Here is a 22968-nt window from a genome sequence, read left to right as displayed (position 1 = left end):
ATTGGATTTAGACTAGGGGCGTGGCACAGGACGTGCCCAAGGGCAAAAAAGCCCACTACACACACGTGACTGACTTTATTTTCCGGGCAACGCCGGGTAACTGTGCTAGTTATACATATCAGTACCAAGTTTGAATTAGATCCCTTTAGACATTCTGAAGTTATAGACCTATTCCAGACTTTCACCTTTAACCTTTGACCTCTTGAACCCAACATCTAATCAATTAATCTTTACATCATTATACATACCTGTAGCAAGTTTGAATTGGACCACTTCAAACATTCTCACGTTATAGACCTATTACAGACTTTGACCTTTGAACTATGACCCCAAAATCGAATGACTTAATCTTTACAACATTATACAAACCTGTACCAAGTTTGAATTAGATCACTTCAGCCGTTCTCAAGTTCTAGACCGATTACATAATTGACCTTTGACCCCAAAATCTAATCCGTTCATCTTTACATCATTACACATAAGTGAACCAAATTTGGTCAGAATCTCATCATTGGTTCACAAGTTATCGTGGTAACAGTATTTTTACCTAAAATAACCTTTGACCTTTGACCTCCTGACCCCAAAATCAAATCACTTCATCTTTGCATCATAATACATACTTGTGTTACGTGGTCCCCTCGGTGAATACCTGGTCTCGGTGACCCCCGGACCGTGAGAGGAACTCCGCCAGCAAGCTGTATTATATATGCGCTTTCGCCACGCAATCCATATGAATTTCACCCAGGAGACAACTGATGTTCAAGGATATATTTCCAATGGTAATGATACCATACAATTTCAATGACACAACCACGGAGATTTTCCCCGAGCAATCAACAATACACAACCATCAACAATTCCCAATTCACAAACACTTCCCTATGAGTAAGATGGCCATCTTATATATGTGTGTCCCGGTGAGTACTCACAACCCCCTTTCGGTCTCTGCTCCTCACAATGTCTCTGGGCCCCTCCTGACCAAGATACTGGTCGGCGTCTCCGCACTCGGGCGGTTGAACGAACCCCGGGTGGACGTTTCTCCACCGGGCAGGTATCGTACCAGGCACCGTGGCTGCAGCCCCTCGTGGCCACGCGAAGCGGGTACGGTAGAGCAAGCCAAACCCCACGCCGCTTGCAAGGCGCGTTAGGCCCCAACGTGCGACCCGCACGCGTCTGTTTAGACGGTGCCGCGAACGATGCCAGACGCGGGGTCGATGCACGGCCCCACGTCAACTTGACGTCTCCACCGGGCAGGTACACGTCCCGGTGATTCCTCTCGCCAGACAGGCTTCGGAACGCCGCTTTTCCACGCAGCGCAAGGTCGATCCCACCTTTTGTCGGAGCGGGGCGAGGAAGAATACTACTCGTCCCTTTTCTTCCTCGTGTCTTTTTTTCTTCCATTTCCGGTCACTTTCGTTTCCGGCCACTTGTTCAGAAGGGCTCCTGACCCTCCAATCACAACAACCCTTAATATACTACACACGGATAAGCAAAGACCTGAATGGTAATCCACATACATTCACATAAATATGTAACACTTGCACCAAACCTTTGGTCAAAATCCCATTTCTGGTTCACAAGTTTTTTTGTTTGTTTTGTATACAAGATCGAGGCTCGTGTAAGAGCTAACATTAATCACAAAAAAACAAACAGACACGTAAAAAAAACATATAATAAAGGCAGCGGGAGACAAGATGGGCGGAGAGAGGGAAGCACACAAGCACAACAGGAGAGAACAGGGACATCGGGAGATCTGTGGGGGGCAGAGGGTTTGGGGGGAGGCGGCATGCGAAGTGGGGGGGGGGGGATGGGAGACGTATAAAACACATAGACACTGCTAGGACTTCAAGGAAAGAAGTCGGTATTTCAAAAAAGTGGATATGGGGTGAAATTAACAGGGGCAGAAAAGATCAAGGTTTTGGATGGGGGAAGACAAGAGATGGTGATGAACAGCTGTTTCAAAGACCTGGAGGGAGGAGTGGGATTGAAGAGAGTGAGGGAGTTTGTTCCAGAGGCAGGAGAAAAAAAGAATGAAAAAGTGAAGATGAGCAGAGAGTCTTGATTTTGGCAGTATCACCAGAAGAGGGTTGCTGGCAGATCTTGTGCGACCTGTAGGAATATTTGGGGGACAGAGCACAGACAGAGCTGAGGGAGCTAGGCTGGAGAGGAGTCGGTAGAAGACAGAAAGTCCACCAACCTGCCTGCGGTGAGTGAGTGAAAGGCCCTCAGCGTAAGCTTCATCGTGAGAGATTCCAATGATTCTGAAAGCTTTGGTTTCAACAGCGTGAAGCCGAGCTAGGTGTGAGGCAGGACCACAGCCCAGAGGGGAGAACAGTATTTCATTGAGCTGCGGATGAAAGCCTTATGTACGGTGAGGAGCTCAGGTGTGCGAAGGAAGGACTTCGCACGATGGAGGATGCCCAGTCGGCGACTGGCTTTGTAGGCCAGCTTGGAAATGTGGTTTTCCCAAGAAAGATCATGGCAGATAGTGAGACCCAAAAGCTTGAGTGACAGAACTTCTTGGCTTGGAGAGGATTGATGAGAAAGTAGATGGGAGGGTTGTCCAGGTGGTCTTTTCGGAGAGACATCGTAAGAGTTTGAGATTTGTCAGGATTGAAAGACATGTTCCACTTGTTTGCCCAGTCTATGATTTTGTCAAGGTTTGCAGAGAGTGAGGAGGCTGCAGACTGCCTATCTGAGGGATGATGAATGGAGCGGCAGATAGTGGAGTCATCCCCAAAGAGATAGAGAGGATTTTCCAGAGAGTCAGAGAGATCATTGATGAAGACCAGAAAAAGCACAGGACCCAGAACACTGCCTTGGGGAACTCCAGCCTGACCAGGAAGGGGAGAGGAGAGAAATCCATTCAAGGCCACACGTCCACTACGACCAGAGAGGAAGTCCGCAAGCCAAGCGTGGAGATTTCCATGGATACCATAGGAGGAGTGTTTGGTGAGCAGAGCTGGGTGCCAGACCATATCGAAGGCACGTGGTATGTCAAGGGAGACAGCTCTGATTTCCTGTTTGGCATTGAGGACCTCCATCCATTGTTGAGACAGCAGAAGCAGCATGTCCAGAGTAGAATGACCTGGTCTGAATCCAAATTGATGATCCGAGATCAAGCCATGGGAGAAGAGGAAGGATTTGATATCCGAAGCAATGGTGGATTCCATGACTTTGCTGATAATTGGGAGCAGGCCGATTGGTCTGTAGTTGCAAGGATCTGTTTTTGCACTTTTTTGTGTAAAGCGGTAATGTTGGCTGATTTCCAAGCTGATGGGCTGATGCCGTCTGGCCCAGTTGCAGAATCAGAGTCGAGGTTTGACAGAAACTTCTCCACCTTGTCAGGAGAGAAGGACACAGAGTCCAGGAGCAGCTGAGTACGACTGGGTATGGTGGGTACAGAGAGAGATGGGTTTGGGACACAATATGTTGAGGCGAACACAGAGTTGAGGCATTCAGCTTTTTCATTTGCGGAGTCAGCTGTGTAGCCATTTGAAGTAAGGGAGGGGATGGAGGTGGAAGAAACACCAGAAACAGATTTGACCAGATGCCACCAGGATTTGGAAGATGCAGACAGGCTTGAGAGTTCAGTCTTGAGAGCAGAGAGATCGTGTTTCCTGGCTCTCCTGAGGGTATACACACACTTGTTCCGGGCTTTGTGAAAGGAAATGAGATTGCCTTCCATTGGATTTGCCTTCCAGGAGGCAAAGGTAAGTTGTTTCAGGGCAAGTGCCTCACCACAAGATTCCGTGTACCATGGACGGGAGGAAGGGTATGACAACTGAAAACGAGATGGGATAAATAAAATAAGTTATCACGTCTGTTTGTCCCATAAGTCTCATAAGTAGATGGGACAAGTTATCACGGTAACAGGATTTTTTTTAACCTTACATGACCTCTGACCTTTGACCTCTTGACCCAAAAATCAAATCCGTTCATCTTTGCATCAAACTTTGGTCAAAATCCCATTGCTGGTTCACAAGTTATCACGGTAACAGGATTTTTTTTTTCTTAAATGTCCTCCGACCTTTGACCTCTTGCCCCCAAAATCGAATCAGTTCATCTTTACATCATAGTAAATACTTTATCTAATTTTGATTTCAGTCCCTTCAACCGTTCTCAAGTTATCGCAGTAACGAAAACCTCTCATGGATGCACGCACGGAAGGACAGCCGGACGGAAAACCCGAAAACATAATGCTTCTGGCGACTTCTTCGGGAGAGGCATAAAACTACTCATTTACAGAACTTACCACTTAATCACTGATGTCAGATGGGATTAACCAATCGATGGAAAGAAAGAGAGGAACAAGAAGAAAGATGAAAACAGATACAAGGGAGCCAAATCAGGAGGAGCTTATGACCTGAAAACGGAGGATGATGGTCCAAATGAGGCCGAGAGTGAGTCGGTGGTTCCCATCCACAATATCATGGGAGCCCATGTTCTCGAGGTGTACCCTTTGCTCCTTCAGGAACTGCAGTGCCTTGTCCACATTTTCCAGGCAGTGAATACGCATCTTACCTCTCGTGGGCTTTGGCTGGAGGTGAGACATGGTGCTGTCTTGCAATAATGTCCACTCCAAAGAACAAGCATATAAACATATATGACATGGTGAAGGAGAATACATTGTTTCAGTAACGAATTACTCTTTTTTTCATATGATGATCACTGCCAGCACTCACTTAGTACTCAGTTTTATGATCACCAATATCACATTGTCTACCAAGTAGGTTTGACATTGTTGTTAAGCGATCATTTCAGTGTGTGTATAATGAATCATATCCTCGATGTCATACCAGATGCTCTCCAGAGAGGATCTCAAGTAAACGTAACAGCATACGTCCATCACGAAGATCTCCGTAAAGATCATTAATGCGGCAGGAGACCCGCGAGAGGTGCGAGTTCACCCATTTGGTGAAGGTCTTGCTTTGTACAGCCTCGCGTTCATCTGTAGGGAGCAACCAAGATGGAACATTTGTACCTGTAGACTTGTTATTTTGACACAAGGCCCCAATGACCCACCTAAGGTCTTCTATCATGCTGAGTAATATGTTACAGCATATCACCTCTGCGTGCAAGTGTCACAAAGGCACCATTCACCCGACTTGTTTCATTGCTGTGAAAATGGCACTGCACTGTGGGCCAGCTGGCAAACAGACCGTTTCATATTTCAAGCTACAACAGAGAGAATTCCTCAATACAGCCATTTGCAATCCATAACAACCAGCTTCTTACATTATCTGTCATTCTTTCTATTCTCCATTGAATGAGATGTGGGGTTTGAACTGAACTCAGAAGAACAAACTGAATGGCAAGCGAGGGTGAATTTGGAGTTTTGGGAGAGAGGATTGATGATCATGATTGATGATTTCCATTTGAAGCACCACTTAAAGCCATGTTATGTGGTGTGAGCAAGCATCGCAAGCCTTGGCCTTGCTCCAGATCATGCCTCCCATTCTCCTTCTGCTGCCAGCTCACCCTCAATCTTCTCTGCTGCCTCTTCCTTTCCCTCAAGCAAGGGTCACAATGGGCCTTCCTCGAGTATTCGATATCATATGGCAAGCAGTTCTGGTAACTACATTTTCTGCCAATGGCATGCGGGGACGTCTCCTTCACTGACTGGTGGATATTATTCATGCTCGTAAATAGTGTACCACCCTGGATGGCATAGTATCTCCTGCCCTATCCTTGGAGGCTGGTGCTTCTCAAGACACCCTTCTGTGACCTATCTGGTTCCTGGTTTACATTAACAACCTCAGACCCTCTACAAAACCCTCTATGTCACTTTGTGGATATCTCCTTCAACTCCGTGCCAGAAAATCCCTCACATTAATAACCGGCCGTCGCATCCCAGTCCGCAGATCTGGAGAAGAACATAAGCTGGTCAATCGCCTGGAAATACATAATCCAATATCTAAAGGTCTCACACACGCACTCTGTCACCAAATAAACACCAGATAGCTCACCCTCCATTTTAATTCTGGAATCTACCTCTGAAAGTGGTAAAGTCATTGGAGCTCCTTAGACTAACTCTCTGCTATGATCTATCATGAGGAGATCACATGTCGATCACATGTCGATCACGTGTCGCCTCCAGGGAAGATGGCAATCTACCTCTACAGAACCAAGTCATTATATTTATCCCCTCTCAGCTCCTAAGAATATAGAGGTCCTGATCTACAATGCCGTGAAGTACTGCTCTTCTCTGTGGGCTAGTGTCATTAGATCTCACCTTGTGCCCCTGAAAGCGATGGAATCCATTGTTCTGAGGGTAATTGCTTGCACTCATTTGGGGTCAGCAATTCTACCACAACAGACAGGTTTGTGGCCTAACAGTTTTCTGCTCCCTCACATCTGATCTTGCCGCACTAGCTGTCTCAGCCCTTCATTCCTGATGAGCCCCACCATATCTCACTCACTCAGTTAACACACCATGCCTTGTTACCCTCCTTAAATCTAAGCTAACAGCTTATCTTCACCCTTTTATCCCCCTCTTTTCTCAAGATCAATTCGCTCTTTGAGTCTGTCCAATTATTCTCTTCCCCACATTCCCTTATCCTGGCAGGCCATCCTCACATTGTAAAACCCCTACTCCTATTTGGGATCAATTATATTCTCACAGACTCTACTCTTTAGTTCACCTGTGCTCTTTTGCACATTTATCCTTCGTTTGCTTTTCTTGTTTTCTCAAATGGCCTTGTCCACTTACCACTCTATCTGTTCCCTCGTCCTGTCCATAGGTTCCTATTTATTTTTGTTGCCTACTATTCATTCCTTGCTCAATTATCCATCCCTCGTCTGCTTGTTCCCTTCCTTGCTATTGTTGATGCGCCGGCCGATCAACGCTCTGTCGTTCAGCACTTGATCAATTTTTCAAACGCAAAATCCTGCAGAGTTCTCAGAAAAAGTGAGAATGACTTGATATGATCATCATTGAATAGTAGCCTGGGACTCTGGGTATCCGGTGCTGTATGGACAAAAAACGAAGTAGTGGTTCCGGCACATCACACAAGTGCATTGAACGGTCTTCAAGGCCAATGGGCGGTAGCTTAAAATCTTGCCCAGATTCTGAAGCACCGACACCCAAATTTGGAGCCTCTAGGACCTAGGTGCTGGTTCGACCGTGAAAGAGTAACGTACAAATGCACAAACAAACACAAAACACTTAAATTATTTATAATATTTCACTTAACTACTCATCATCATACTAAAATATGCAATTTGTTGTCTATCTGTCTGTCTGTCTGTGTGTATTTTTCGTCGATACATTCAGTCGTTACTTATCCAATCTCAACCAAACTTGACAGGAGGACTAAAGGTCACACGAAGGAGGGTGTAGCAACTTCATTTCCCCCCCCCCCACCCCCCCCTCCTAAGGGAGCTTTGGGCGAAATATGTGTTGAGGTGTATATCCGTGTTAAGATAGCTAATCATTGAAATTTTCCAAGGCCGTTTCTAATAACAAAAGTAAAACAAAATTATTGATAAATAGCATCTATCTATAATTCCAGCAATCTCTGTGTGTCTGTCTGTGTGTTTGTCTGTGACCGCTGTTTCTCGACAACCACGGGTCCGATATACTTGAAACTTGCCAGGTATATTGCTGGGGACCCGAGGATGTGCCTTTTCAAGGTTTCATATTAATCGGACAATTACTTACCGAGCTATGTCCAAAAAACGCTTCAACCAATCAGAGAGCAGCGAGCTATCACGTGTGCCGAACGTGGCGATCAGACTCTGCCTCGGACGGCACATTTGACAGCGTATTCATTTATTTCACGTTGGAAAACTATGTTGCCGTTAAACTATGTTTTAAAACGAATTCAAACTGCGATTAAATTAAAACGATTCATCCTAACTGCGATTTGCGAACTTCCGGACAGTGACGACTGTCCGGCAGCACGCTTTCCGGCATCCAATCACAGAACGCTTTGTTGCGTAGGCGTGGCCGATGTGAGACGAGCGGAGCTGAGCGCGTTACGAGCTGACCGCCATTACGGTACGTAATTCGATTTCTTATGCGCATTATTTCTCCCAATTCATTCATCTCCCAATTTCTCCCAATTCAATTCGTATCACTAATAAAAACGAATTTGCGATTCATTCGCTTTCCTGCGCGTTTGTGCACGCGATGGCGATTGCTTTACCAAACTCCGGAAGCCGTTCGCTTTGGACCAAACCATTGCATGAGGGGGGGGGTTCTGTGGTCGTTGCGAATGGACCAAACCATTCATGTAAATAGAGGGGGGGGATTGTCACTGTACTCGCAAGCCGTTCGCCGTTCGCTTTGGCGTTGCGAATGAACCAAACCATTTCATGTAAATAGAGGGGGGGGGGATATAATTTTAGATAGATATATAGTACGGGCATATATATAGTACGGGCATGCCCTAGTCTATCTATAATTCCAGTAATCTCTGTGTGTCTGTCTGTGTGTCTGTGACCGCTGTTTCTCGACAACTACCGGTCCGATATACTTGAAACTTGCCAGGTATATTGCTGGGGACCCGAGGATGTGCCTTTTCAAGGTTTGAAATTAATCGGACAAGTACTTACCGAGCTATGGCGATTTAGCCGTTCGCCGTTCGCTTTGCCGTTGCGAATGGACCAAACCATTCATGTAAATAGAGGGGGGGGGGTTCTGTGGTCGTTCGCTTTGGCTTTGCGAATGGACCAAACCATTCATGTAAATAGAGGGGGGGGGGTTCTGTGGTCGTTCGCTTTGGCTTTGCGAATGGACCAAACCATTCATGTAAATAGAGGGGGGGGTTCTGTGGTCGTTGCGAATGGACCAAACCATTGTTTTTTTTTTGCAGTTTTTTTTTTTTTTGCAGTTTTTTTTTTTTTGCAAGGAACGGGCACCCACGTACGGGCACGTCCTAGCTTATATATAGTACGGGCATGCCCTAGTATATATAGTACGGGCATGCCCTAGTCTATCTATAATTCCAGTAATCTCTGTGTGTGTGTGTGTATGTGTGTATGTCTGTGTGTTTGTCTGTGACCGCTGTTTCTCGACAACCACGGGTCCGATATACTTGAAACTTGCCAGGTATATTGCTGGGGACCTGAGGATGTGCCTTTTCAAGGTTTCATATTAATCGGACAAGTAGTTACCGAGCTATGGCGATTTCTTTACCAAACTCCACAAGCCGTTCGCTTTGGACCAAACCATTTCATGTAAATAGAGGGGGGGGATTGTCACCGTACTCGCAAGCCGTTCGCTTTGGACCAAACCATTTCATGTAAATAGAGGGGGGGGATTGTCACCGTACTCGCAAGCCGTTCGCTTTGGACCAAACCATTTCATGTAAATAGAGGGGGGGGGGATTGTCACCGTACTCGCAAGCCGTTCGCTTTGGCTTTGCGAATGGACCAAACCATTTCATGTAAATAGAGGGGGGGGATATAATTTTAGATATATATATGGTACGGGCATGCCCTAGTAATATTAATGTTATTATAAAACAAAATTAATACAAATAATATCCCCTCTCTTCAAGGGGTTTTCCTCCTTGGACAAACACCGTGTTAATGTATATAAATACAGTAGCTTATCGTGTCATTTTGTGGGGCACCCCGACATGAAGTGAATAAAAATAATAAACCACAAACACGTATGATTACCTTCTAAAACAGTTGCTACTTCTGTTTAACACTAAATGTAAAATAAGAAAACCCGACGTTCTTAAGGAAATATATGCTTATTGCACGCCACCCCCACAGACTAACGGACCCGGGCTTGATCTACTGTAATCTACATACCCGAGAGAGAATAAAACATGACCCTTGGTGCTGCTCTCCAAGGAAGCAGGTCTACTTGTATAAAACAACACACCTTTTGTGACAAAAAACGAATAAACATACTCTTGGCACATACCCATTACTGGACGGAGGTGTTTGCTATATTTATGCCTCTTAAACAAATTGGTAGAGGGGATATATGCAAAGAAAGTTTGCAAAGGAACGGATATGGTTAAGGGGAATTGACAAAATTTTTATTTATTTATTTAGAAAAGACAGTTTGGAGGGAAATTTTGTCATGTTTGGAGAAAAGGAAATTTATTATATGGGACGTGTGGAAGAGAAAAGGTCAAGGGGGGAGTTGAAAATACTTCGGTTTTGCATTCTCACTTTGTAGATTTAGCTGTGTCTGACTTATCCACCATTTTAAAAATGATTTTTCACCATTGAGAGATCGGGCTAAAAAATGTTAATATAACACGATATCTCAAAAGTTGTTGATGGACAGGTTGGGTAGGTGACGACAACAAGCCGATTCAACTTTGCTTCAGGTTTGGATCCGGATCCAACCATCCGGTGGATAAAAAACGTAAACTGTTCAACCTCAGGTCTACCGAGTACCATTGTGGTTCCTTATCTAAGACTTTTTCATTTACAGGTCTAGAATTATCTCTAAGATTTTTTTTAAGCACGAAGGAGTCAGCCGTAGTGTGGGAGAGAACAGACCCGCAGCACGGAGACTTTCGTAAGCAATATTAGTTTATGCTTGATTAACTTGATCCTTGTTTTATTTAAGAAAGTGCTCCATGTTTGTTGAAGACCCATCCGATATTGATGTATGTAGGAGTGTTGTACGAGTGCGGTGGGTCCGCGACTGAGTGTGAAAACGAATTCTTCATTATGACTCGGGTGTTATAGGTAACACTATTCACAAATAGATAATCCAATATATTATATGGAACACGCGGAGGTAAAGACGAGGTTTGTCCCAATGCAAGCGGATCATCAAGATGGTGAAACGTGGCACGGCAAAAGCTCAGCTAGACCTCGTCACGGTCAATGTCACAGATCAAATTTCCCAGCGTTCCGTGGTGCCTAGCAACTCCTTCGTCCTCTCCTGTGGCTGTCACAACACGTATACGAACTTTCATAAGGAGCAAGGCTTTTTACCTTCCGAACTATGCAGGTTCACTCATTTGATTTAAGAACGATTTTATTACAGTATAATGCACACCTGAGTTAGCCCATGGGGATGAAAGGTCCGAAATCGTCATGTGCAGCTTTCTGGCTGACTAGGGCTCACTGTGCAGGTGTATATGGGCAGGGGTATAAAGGTGAAGGTACACAGTTTGCTGCAAGCTTAAATATACCATAATGTGAGCTATTACCTTCACTTAAACACTTCAGAATATACATTATGGAGACTTGGCCGGCTTTGGTCCCCTCGTAATACCTGCAAGAGCTGGTGAATCTCACCTTGCAGCTGCTTGAACCTGCATTCCATCTCGCGGCTGCTTTGTGGGCTTCCCAGGGAAAACGGGCCGTCCATTGTGGGGTATAAACGACCCCTTGTCAAGGAACTCCGATGCAAGTCACCCGTGACTCTGACTATCTCTCTATCTCTACCTGTCTACCTCTCTACCTCTCTACCTCTCTGGCTTTCTCCCTCTCTCCGTTTTCAAGGCCACCTCGGGTTTACACCCAGGTGATGAGTTCCAGTCCAGCATCCCTCCCTCACACCCTCCACACATCCTACTCTCCCTCCCTCTCTCGCTCCCTCCTTTCTACCCTATGTGTTGTCCTGCGGCGAACAAAAACTAACTGAGCACTGAATCGTCATGGGTGAAGTACAAATGGAGGTTTTGAGTTGTTTCTTCAATAGTCCATAAAACCTTATTCCCACGTTCAAGTGAAGTTGGCCAGGGGAGTTTTGGCCCAAGTCTTTCACGAACCGGCTGGCTAGGCCTGACGTTCGACTAAAGTCACGGCAGCAATTGGGAATTTGTTCATAGTGCCGGCGATAGCTCGCCTACTCTTCGTGAAGAACATCGTAGGGTCTTTAATGTCGACCAACGAACAATAGCAGACGGGACACCCATTTTAACATCCACCGGAGAGACTGCACACACATTGATGAATCACCCTGCCTGTGAAACACCAGATGACAGTTTATATCCGTGTCGGGATTCGAACCCAGGCTGGACAGCTTAGAGGTGAGTGTGCGTACCTCAAGCCTATTTCACCTTTTCACTCTCTTCGCCTCTTCACCTCCTGCCAGCCTATTTTACCTCTCCACTGATGTATTAAATGTAGTACATGCTGTGCTGAGCTCAATTTGAAGGAATTTTTATTATAATTAATGTATATGTATATATCCTCCCTCTACTGATGCTACACATGATAAGCATACACTATATATGGTGGTTACTTTCACATGGTACATACATGTCAATGGAGATAGTATAGTCATTGGAACAGGTAATGAATGAATGATCGTTTTAAGGCCATTTTTCCCCGCTAGAGAAGGGGTTAGCCTTGCGGGCCCCATGACAATCATGGTTCCCTGTTTGTGGCAATGTTTTTATGGCCGGATGCCCTTCCTGGCGCCAACCCTTGGTCACGCTCCTACGATGCGCAGGGATACGGTGTACCTATTCTAAATCGGGGTACACTCCGTGATCATTCATCCCAGCAAGCTGGTACTCAATTTGCCGACCTCTGAAGGATGACAGGCTGAGTCAACCCCCCTGGCGTTAATTCAGCGATCGACCGGGATTCGAACCCAGGATCCTCGGATCCCAAGCCGGCACCCTAACCGCTAAGCCAACACCAACATTGGAACAGGTAATGAAGCAGTGAAAAGGTTAAGTACAGTAATTTATATCTTACAGAATCTTCAGAAAGTTATTCTCAGTTAGTATGAACAACAACAAAGTGTGTAAGATTTATTGAAGGAAACTCAGTGACAAAAGAGGTAATTTGGGTTATCATGACAGTGCCATATCCACACCCCAGTACTCCCAACACTTCCCCTAACCTCCACCCCCTCCCAAACAAGCAGTGGTAAAAGCCCTGGTGTGTGTGATGGACCCCGGATGGTCTAATGTAAGTACAAGGTCTCCCAAACAAGCAGTTGTAAAAACCCTGGTGTGTGTGATGGACCCCGGATGGTCATGAGTGATGGACCCCGGATGGTCTTCTGTAAGTACAAGGTACCGGTGATGGTCGATGGAACGGATTGTCATTGAAGAACCATGGATGGTCAGTGCCAGGGTATGAGAACGACCCAGCGATCTCAAAATACTGCTCGTGATGAAATGACGGGCGAGCGTGGAATGTCGAGGCTGATGGAGAGATACGAAATTCTGCCTCAACTGGCGCAGCATCTCCATTTGCAAGGCACGGTTAGGAACTTATTGTCCTCCACTAGCACAGCATTTTTAATAGTTAGTCCTCACTACAAGATGGGTGACAAGGTGGTCCTAGGAGTACGCACACTCCCCTTTAAGCTGTCTGTCCTGGGTTGGAATCCCGACCCAGCTATAAACTGTCATCTCGATGTTTCACAGGCCGGGTGATTCATCAATGCGTGTGCCATCCCTCAGATGGACATTAAACTAGTGTCCCATCTCCCGGGATTATTTGGTGGACGTTAAAGATCCCACGGTGTCCTTGACGAATAGTAGGCCAGCTATCGCCGGCACCATGGCCAAAAATTCCTGTCCTAACCTCCCATTTCTCCTGTCCCAGGGGAACGAAGTGCACAAAGTTCAACCCCCAAGGGTGGTCGTTGCACCCCTTAACTGGGCCTGTGGATTAGTAGTAGTACTACGGGATAAATCTGAATGTCCCATCACTACTCCCTCAAATGTTATCACACACCTACAGAATATCGAGCAAATTAATTCATCTCATCTGTTAGCATTTGCTTGAGGTTGTTAAGCATCCAAAGTACCTTTCAAAAATAGACAGTCACGTGTCCTGGTGCTCTGACCAAATTCCTCCCCTGGTTGAAGGCTGCCTCAGCAGAACTCCACGATGGAGTCGTAACCTGTCTAAGATGAATTATTAGGTTTGGAAACGTTCACAACTAGTCGTTCATTAATGCTTCCTCAACGCCTTCTGGTGTGAGCTACCTGTGGATGACTATAAGTGAACCAAATTAACCTTGCTGCTATACTATAAAAGGTGCTTGTGTCCGTTCGAGCTTCACCCATTGGTTGGACAGTTCGTCTGACTCCACCCACAATTTCAACCTGAAAAATCATACGGCCGCCATGCTGGTGCTGTGTGAAGCCAAAGACATTTTCGGAGCAGTCACATTCACAATCGCCATGCCCTCCCTATAAGTTTTCCCTTCAGTTTAAAAATGACCAAATCGACAATTGAAAGGATTTTGGGCCGATAAGCGTCATGGGCCTTGTGAAGATAGGCCTCAGCGATCGAGCGGTCGGTTGATGACTTGGGGTTTGCGAGGAGGGAGGGGGGGGGGAGGGGAATGGTTGGGAGGAGAGGGGTGGAGTGGGGAGGGGAAAGAGTTGAGGCCTCAAAGTCACATTTTAAATTGCACGGATGTTCTGCACGTCACTGCTAGTTACTATGCAAATATTGGCCTTGCGTGGATCAAACTTCTAAACGAGCAGGCGTGAAACTTCAATGCAACCTACCGGCCAATGCCTTGATACGTGATCGCTCGAACAAGCGGGCAGGGTCTTCGCCCTCCTCGACTCCGTTGTCTGCCTCATTACGCCAACGGCTGTCTACGTATCCGTACAGCTCGGACAGCTCGTCAGAGTCAAAATCCAAAGAGGACATGTCTGCTGCAAGAGCAGAGCAGTGGGGACACATGGTTAAAATAAAGAAGGAAGAGATTGCACATTTAAATTTTTTGTTTCATTTAAAGGGAGAACAATTACAGCAAATGCAGGTTTGGAACTAGAACGACACTCTTTGATGTCACGATGTCGACCGATATGCCTCCGCCCACATTATAACATCATTATAATACTTGGACCAAGTTTCATTTAAATCCATTCAGCTGTTCTCAAGTTATCACATTTTTACCTGATATGACCTCTGACCTTTGACCCATTGGCCCCAAAATTTAATCAGTTCATGTTTACAGCGTTATAATACCTGTACCAAGTTTTAATTTAAATCCCTTCAGCTGTTCACAACTTATCACATTTTTACCTGATATGACCTCTGACATTTGACCTCTTGACCCCAAAATTTAATCACTTCATGTTTACATCGTGATACATACCTGGACCAAGTTTTAATTTAAATCCCTTCAGCTGTTCACAACTTATCACATTTTACCTGATATGGCCTCTGACCTTTGACCCCAAAATCTAATCAGTTAATCTTTACATCATTTTACACATCTGTACCAAATTTGAATGAGATCCCTTTAGTCGTTCTCAAGTTATAGACCTATTACAGACTTTGACCTTTGACATCTTGACCCCAAATTCTAATCAGTTACCTTTTACCTCATTATACATATCTGTACCAAGTTTGAATTAGATCACTTCAGCCCTTCTCAAGTTATAGACCTATTACAGACTTTGACCTTTGACCCCAAAGTCTAATCAGTTCATCTTTACATCATTATACATCCCAGTACTAAGTTTGAATTAGATCACTTCAGCCGTTCTCAAGTTATAGACATATTACAGACTTTGACCTTTGACCCCAAAATGTAATCAGTACATCTTTACATCATTCTACATAACTGTACCAAATTTGGACAGAATAATATCACTGGTTCACAAGTTTTCGTGGTAACAGGATTTTTACCTAACATGACCTCTGGCGTTTGGCCTTTGACCTCGACTCCAAAATCTAATGAGTTCATCTTTACCTCATTATACATACCTGCACCAAGTTTGACTAAGATCCCTTCAGTCGTTCTCAAGTTATTGAGGTACGGTAACGAAAACCTATCACGGACGGCCGGACCGACAACCTGAAAACATAATGCCACCGGCGACTTCGTTGACGGAGACATAAAAATAGCCAAAAGTATTGATTGAGCAAACAGAGGTGATGATAAGGGACCATATATTTATTACATACACACAGGGTGCAGAGGAGAAATTTGGCAATGAGAAAAGCAAGAGAAGATGGGAACTTTAACCTTCTCTCCCTCCTCTAAAACATGGTCGCATCTTATTAGATCTGTCTCTGGAGTATTCCACGCCTCCATCCCTTCCCTCACTTCAAATGGAACAACAGCTGCCTCCGATCATGAGAAAGCTGAATGCATCAGTTCTGTGGTTGCTTTCAAATCTTGTCTCCAACCCCTCGCTCTCAGTACCCACCCTTCCCAGTCATACCAAACTGGTCCTGGACGCTGTGGCTTTTGCACCTGAGAAGGTGGAGAAGTTTCTGGCAACCTTGGACTGGACCAGAAGGCATCAGCTCACATGCTCTAAAAACCTGCTCTGCTGCGCTTGCACATCCTCTTCCTGCTCTGATCACCCTATCATTTGCACAAGGTCATTTTCCATCTGCTTGGAAATCAACCCACATCACCACATTACATGAACAAGGTGCAAAAAGCGATCCCCTTAACTTCAGACCAATCAGCTTCCTTCCAATCATCAGCAAGGTCATGGAATCCATCATCACAGGAGATATGAAAGCCTTCCTTTTCTCCAATGACCTCATCTCACCACCTTGGACATGTTGCTTCTACTCACTGGTACAATTTTCTGGTACAATCCAGAATTCATGGTTCCGTTAATGATGGCAAACCGTCCGGGTCTTGAGGCAGCAAAGCAGCTCCAAACCATGATACTCCCACCACCATGCTTCCCAGTTGGGATGAGGTTCTTATGTTGAAATGCAGTGCTTGGTTTTCGCCAAACATAACATTTCTCATTGAAGCCAAAAAGTTCCACTTTCGACTCATCTGTTCACGGAACATTTGTCCAATAGTCCTCTGGGTCATCCAGGTGGTATTTGGCAAACTTGAGACGGGCTGCAATGTTCTTGGAGAGCAGTAGTTTCCTCCTTGCTGTCTTCCCATGCACACCCTTCTTGTTCAGTGTTTTCCTGATGGCGGACTCATGGACACTGACATTAGCCAATGCAAGAGAGGCCCTGCAGACCCTGGGGTTCTTGGTGACCTCCTGGATTATTGTGCTCCTTACTCTTGGGAGTGATTTTAGTTGGACAACCACTCCTGGAATTTTTGGGTGTTGGTGTTGTTGGTGTTGCATTTTCTCCATTTGTACACGATCTGCCTGACGGTGGGTTTGTGGAGCCCAACATGTTTAAAATGGTTTTGTAACCCTCTCCAGACCGATGAGCATTGACAACTCTTTTTCTGAGGTCCTCAGAAATCTCTTTTGATCGGGGCATGACGCACTTCCACAAACCTCTGTGGTGAAGACCAGACTCTGATGGTGACGAACAAAGTTTATGTTTTTCATATAGGACAGGACCACCCAAACTCACTCCTGATTGTCATCCCATTGATTGAAAGCTGATTCACCCTCTTTTTCAATTGAGCTGAGGTTCACAAACTTTTTCCGACAAAGAAATTTAATGTTGGATCATTTTGCTCAATAAATAAATGAAAAAGTAGATTTTTTTTGTGCTATTTGTGTAATCAGCTTTTCTTTATGTATTACTAGGCCGCAAATGAAGATCTGATCACATTTTAGGTCAAGTTTATGCACAAATACAGAAAATTCCAAAGGGTTCACAAACATTTTCTCACCACTGTATATCCATCCATCTTGCCTACCCCATGCGTCCTCTCATTCCCCTCTTTCCTCTCCACCCCACCTTTTTTTTTTTTACAGTACAGTGTCAAAAGCTCATAGTGGAACTGCCACACACCCATCTCACATACATGGACATACAGACGAATATAAGAGAAGATTGTTGGAAGAGCCAAACAGGCACGAAGCTTGGGGGAAGTGCCATTACTTTCCGGGGTACTCTGGGTACCAGTGGCGTTACAACAATGGCACTGCTTTTCTCAACGCACTCAGTGGGGCATTTCCTCCTCGCTATGAATGCCAACCTAAAGGTATTGTCCATGCTCTATCCCCTTAAATGCTGAACTTTCTTTCTGTCTTTCTGTCTGAATCTTTCTGTCTTCTACCGACTCCTTTCCGGCCTTGCTCCCCCAGCTCTCTCTGTGCTTTGCCCCCCAAATATTCCTACAGGTTGCACAAGATCTGCCAGCAACCCTCTGATGGTTAAACTGCCGAAATCTCGGCTCTCTGCTCACCTTCACTCTTTCGTTCCTCTTTTCTCCCGCCTCTGGAACAAACTCCCACACTCCCTTCAATCCCACTCCTCCCTCCAGGTCTTTAAAACAGCTGTTCGCCACCATCTCTTATCTTTCCCCATCCAAAACCTTGATCTTTTCTACCCCCACTAATTCACCCCAGATCCACCTTGTTTGAAATTCCAACTTCTTTCCTGGAAGTCCCGGCAGTGTCCATATGTTTTATACCTCTCTCACCCCCTCCCTTCCCATGCCAACCCCCCCCCCCCCAAAGCCCTCTCCCTCCCACAGATCTCTCGATGTCCCTGCTCTCAGATGTTGTGTTTGTGTTCCTCTCCCTCTCGCCCCATCTTGTCTACCGCTCCCCATGTTATATGTTTTATGTGTCGGTTTGTCTTTCTGTGTGATTAATGTTAGCTCTTTCACGAGCCTCGATCTTGTATACAAAAAAAAAAAAAAAAAAAAAAAAAAAAACGTCAAGCAAGGAGGAAGCAGCACGTACTATGTTTAAGGCGCCTCCCCCATCTTTAAATTGATATCTCCACCACTGAAGGTGGATGGAGGTTATATTTTCACCCTGTTTGTTTCACTGAGCTGGATACCTCAAAATGTTGGGGACGAATTCTGACGAACTTGGGTGGACAGGTTGGGTGTGTGACAAGGACTAGTGGTCCAGATCCAAGTCCGGCTTATCAGTAGGATACAAAACGTAAACTGTTCAGCCAGTTTACCTGGTTCACGTAAACTGTTCAGCCAGTTTACCTGGTTCACGTAAACTGTTCAGCCAGTTTACCTGGTTCACGTAAACTGTACTAGTTCCGTTTGTTCTTTGGCGTCCTGATTCGTTCAGTGTACTCGCTCTTCCATAAGCCTTGACTTTGTCCACAAAAAGTAGGATGATAGGAGAGAAAGGTAAAGAAGATAAGTGGGGAGAGAAAGGGAAATAAGTTTGGGTAAATATGGGAATAATGGGAGGGAAGAGGGAAAGGGGCATGCTTCGAGGATGGCTGGGGGTCGATGGGGGTGAAAGATCCGGAAAATTTGCATACATAATAAATAGATGTACCCCCAACCTACCCCACCTCGATGTAATTAGATTTGCCGATGTTTCCACAAAGCCTCAAAAGTTCTTTTCTCAATAAAAGGATCGTTCTGTGGCTGAATACAGGCCGCCGATGAATCGACGTGCAGGCAAAGAGCATTACGTTGTGTTGGAAAGGTCAGGCCGGAGGCTGCCTCTCGGAAAACCCACTGCCGACCATCGGTGCCAACAGTCAGGATTGGGTGATGAGGAAGGAGGGAAACGGGGAGGGCTCGGATTAGGGAGAGACCCAACGTGAGGTCCAACCTTTGTTTTCCTCGTGCAGTTATTATGTTCCTCGTGGGATTTCTGCTGATTTGAGGAACGAATACCTTATTCTCTTTGAGTGGCACTGAGGGATCACAGTAGGCCTGAGGCTTTCAAGGTGAAAAACTTATGGCTTTCCCCCCCCCCCCCCCCCCCTTCCACATCTGCTTACTCTCGTCAACGAATACAATCCCCACACAACCCCATCCAAAATGCAACAAAACTCGAGGACACAGGACAAGGTTCGGGATAGAATGGTGTATATTTAGAGATAATGGACGGAAGGGGGCGACAACGACACGGAATATCTTTGCAATTGCAGTGAATCCTCGTCAACATTTGTAATAAACTTTCAATGAAGTTCATGGCGACCCACTGCAAGGAATGCAGAGAAATCTCTCTCAACGTGTCTGGGTTACTCAAAATACCCTGCCGGGATTAACGGTGACATGTCTTAAAACATGAACTCCAAAATCCTATGATGTTTCGAAATGGAGGCAAGTGTGACAATGGTCATTTAATAGGTGATTCCAGGAATTAAAATTTTGGATTTCAAAGATTTTCGACGAGATTCTTGAGACTTCACGGTCTGCTTTCAAATAAGCAAAAGTATATACTGTATGTGTGTATGTATGCATATATATATATATACATAAACACACACATACATATATATATATACACACATACACATAAATGCATTCCAAAACCATGGGCATTAATATGGAGTTGGGCCCCCTTTGCTGCTGCTGTAGCAGCCTCCACTCTTCTGGGAAGGATTTCCACTCGATGTTGGAACACTGCTGCGGGGATTTGCTTCCATTCAGCCACAAGAGCATTAGTGAGGTCGGGCACTGATGTTGGGCGATTAGGCCTGGCTCGCAGTCAGCATTCCAATTCATCCCAAAGGTGTTCAATGGGGTTGAGGTCAGGGCTCTGTGCAGGCCAGTCAAGTTCTTCCACACCGATCTCGACAAACCATTTCTGTATGGACTTCGCTTTGTGCATGGGGGCATTGTCATGCTGAAACAGGAAATGGCCTTCCACAAACTGTTGCCACAAAGTTGGAAGCACACAATCGTCTAGAATGTCACTGTATGCTGTAGGGTTAAGATTTCCCTTCACTGGAACTAAGGGGCTGAGCCCAAACCATGAAAAACAGCCCCAGACCATTATTCCTCCTCCACCAAACTTTACTGTTGGCACTATGCATTCGGACAGGTAGCATTCTCCTAGCATCCCCCAAACCCAGACTGCCAGATGGGGAAGCGTGATTCATCACTGCAGAGAACGTGTTGCCAGGGCTCCAGAGTCCAATGGCGGCAAGCTTTACACCACTCCAGCAGAGGCTTGGCATTGCGTATGGTGATTCTAGGCTTGTGTGCAGCTGCTCGGCCATGGAAACCTATTTCATAAATCTCCCGCTGAACAGTTGTTGTGCTGACGTCGCTTCCAGAGGTAGTTTAGAACTCGGAAGTGGGTGTTGCAACCAAGGACAGACGATTTTATGTGCTACACGCTTCAGAACTCGGCGGTGCTGTTCTGTGAGCTTGTGTGGCCTACCACTTCATGGCTGAGCTGTCAGCTGTCAGCAACGGGAGTGAAATACCTATCAGCAACAGGTGTTGCTAAAACAGCCGAATCCACTAATTAGATGGGGTGTATGCATACGTTTGGCCATGTAGTGTACATATACACACAAATAGATATATATACATACATGTGTGTACACACACACACACACACACACACACACACACACACACACGCGCATGCATTCACACACACAAACCTCCTCCCATCTCTACTCCCACCTCCAGTCCCCCACTCTCTCTCTCTCTCCCCCACTCCCTCCACAGTCTCCCCTCCTCCTCCCCAGTCTCCCCTCTCCCTCCCCAGTATCCCCATCCCTTCCCCAGTCTCCCCTCTCCTTCCCCTGTCTCCCCTCTCCCTTCCCCTGTCTCCCCTCTCCCTTCCCTGTCTCCCCTCTCCCTCCCCTGTATCCCCTACTCCACCCCTGTCACCCCTCTCCCACCCCTGTCTCCCCTCTCGCACCCCTGTCACCCCTCTCTCCCCTCTCCCACCCATGTCTCCCTTCTCCCACCCATGTCTCCCCTCTCCCACTCCTGCCTCCCCTCTCCCACCCATGTCTCCCCTCTCCCACTCCTGCCTCCCCTCTCCCTTCCATCTCACCTGTCTTCCCCACCCATCTTCATATGCATTTAAAGAAAATAGGTAACCATGCCAATGGTTTTTTTCGACAAAGTAAATCGATGATTACCTTTCCAACAGTAGATAAATCGAGTGAAGGTACAGGACAGGGGGTGCAGTTCAAAATCGCAGACATTTTGGGAGTAAAATACAGTCGTGGCCAAAAATATTGGCACCCTAGAACTTTTTTCAAATAATGCACCATTTCTTCCAGAAAATTGTTGAAATTAAAATAATATTTGGTATTGTTACATATTTATGTGAATGTATGTGAATTACTATTCAGGTCTTTGCTTATCAATGTGTAGTCGATTAAGGGTTGTTGTGATTAAAGGGTCAGGAGCCCTTCTGGGAAAAAGGAGACCGGAAACGGAAGAAGAAAAGACACGAGGTCCGGGAGAAGCGACGATTCTTCTTCTTCCTCGCCCAGCTCCGAGGGCGAGGAGAGTGGGGATCGAGATTGAGCAGCGTGGAAAAGCTGCGTTCCCAAGCCCGTGGGGCGAGAGGAGTTACCGGGACGTGTAACTACCCTTTTGACACGTCAAGTTGCCGTGGGTCCGTGCACGGACCCAGCGTCTGGCACAGTTCGCCGCACCATCTACAAGGACGCGTACGGGTCGCACTTTGGGGCCTCGCGCACGTTGCAAGCGGCGCTTGCTTTGCCCGCTTCGCTTGGCCAGGAGGGGTGTGCTGCAGCCGTGGTTCCCGGTACGGTACGTGCCTGGTGGAAGCACGTCCGCCCGGGGTTCGTTCAACCCCCCGTGTGCGGCGAAGCCGACCATCATCTTGGTCAGGAGGGGCCCAGAGACATTGTGAGGGACAGAGACCAAAGGGGTCGTGAGTACCCAAGGGGTCGGGAGTGGGGAAAGGGGACACACGTATGTAAGATGGCCATCTTAATCATCTCGGGGATTGATTGTTGATTGTGGATTGTTGATGGTTGATCATTGCTCGGGGAATATATCATTGATTATTCCGGATCCTTGGTGTGGGGTTTTTTCTTGGTTGGAATTCATATTGATTGCGTTACGAAAGCGCATACATAATAAATCTTTCTGGCGGAGTTCCTCTCACGGTCCGGGGGTCACCGAGACCAGGTAGTCACCGGGAGGACCACGTAACAGAATTGGGGGCTCGTCCAAATTACGATTTGCGGATTCGCAATTGGGTCTACGTCCGGGATGTAAAATTGTATAATAAAATATTTTTATTAAGTAAAATTTATTAATTAAGTATTAATTGGTAAATTTTTGTGGAAAGTGGGGTAAAGTCTTGGGTGAAGGTTAACAGGTGTTAACGATAGGCACCATGGCGTTTGTGGCACAGAACTTTGCGGTAACCCCGAGTGAGGCACAGTTCCGAGCGTTACTAAAGTCGGACCTCTTGAAATTGGCCAAACATTTTAACTTGG

The 22968-nt window shown here is 46.0% G+C and overlaps 1 protein-coding gene across 2 annotated transcripts in view; it reads right to left on the bottom strand.

The window, feature by feature from the left end:
* The window catches only part of LOC137437861 (spectrin beta chain, non-erythrocytic 1), a 156225-nt gene that overhangs the window by 103124 nt on the left and 30133 nt on the right, over nucleotides 1-22968 (bottom strand). The window contains exons 2-4 of one of the 2 annotated variants that reach the window (XM_068132538.2): nucleotides 14415-14567; nucleotides 4800-4951; nucleotides 4367-4540 (exon numbers count right to left, since the gene is read on the bottom strand). In XM_068132538.2, the coding sequence (XP_067988639.2) occupies nucleotides 4367-4540; nucleotides 4800-4951; nucleotides 14415-14562 (474 nt within the window). In that variant the 5' untranslated portion in view covers nucleotides 14563-14567. Of the gene's footprint in view, nucleotides 1-4366; nucleotides 4541-4799; nucleotides 4952-14414; nucleotides 14568-22968 lie in introns of those variants that run through there. The other variant, XM_068132541.2, reaches the window with a different exon arrangement.

This window comes from Myxine glutinosa, chromosome 12 (genome assembly GCF_964187855.1).
Source record: "Myxine glutinosa chromosome 12, kmMyxGlut1.1, whole genome shotgun sequence".
Classification (NCBI taxonomy): Eukaryota; Metazoa; Chordata; class Myxini; order Myxiniformes; family Myxinidae; genus Myxine; species Myxine glutinosa.
The sequence above is the reverse complement of the archived record's forward strand: the minus strand, read 5'-3'. Positions and strand labels throughout refer to the sequence as shown.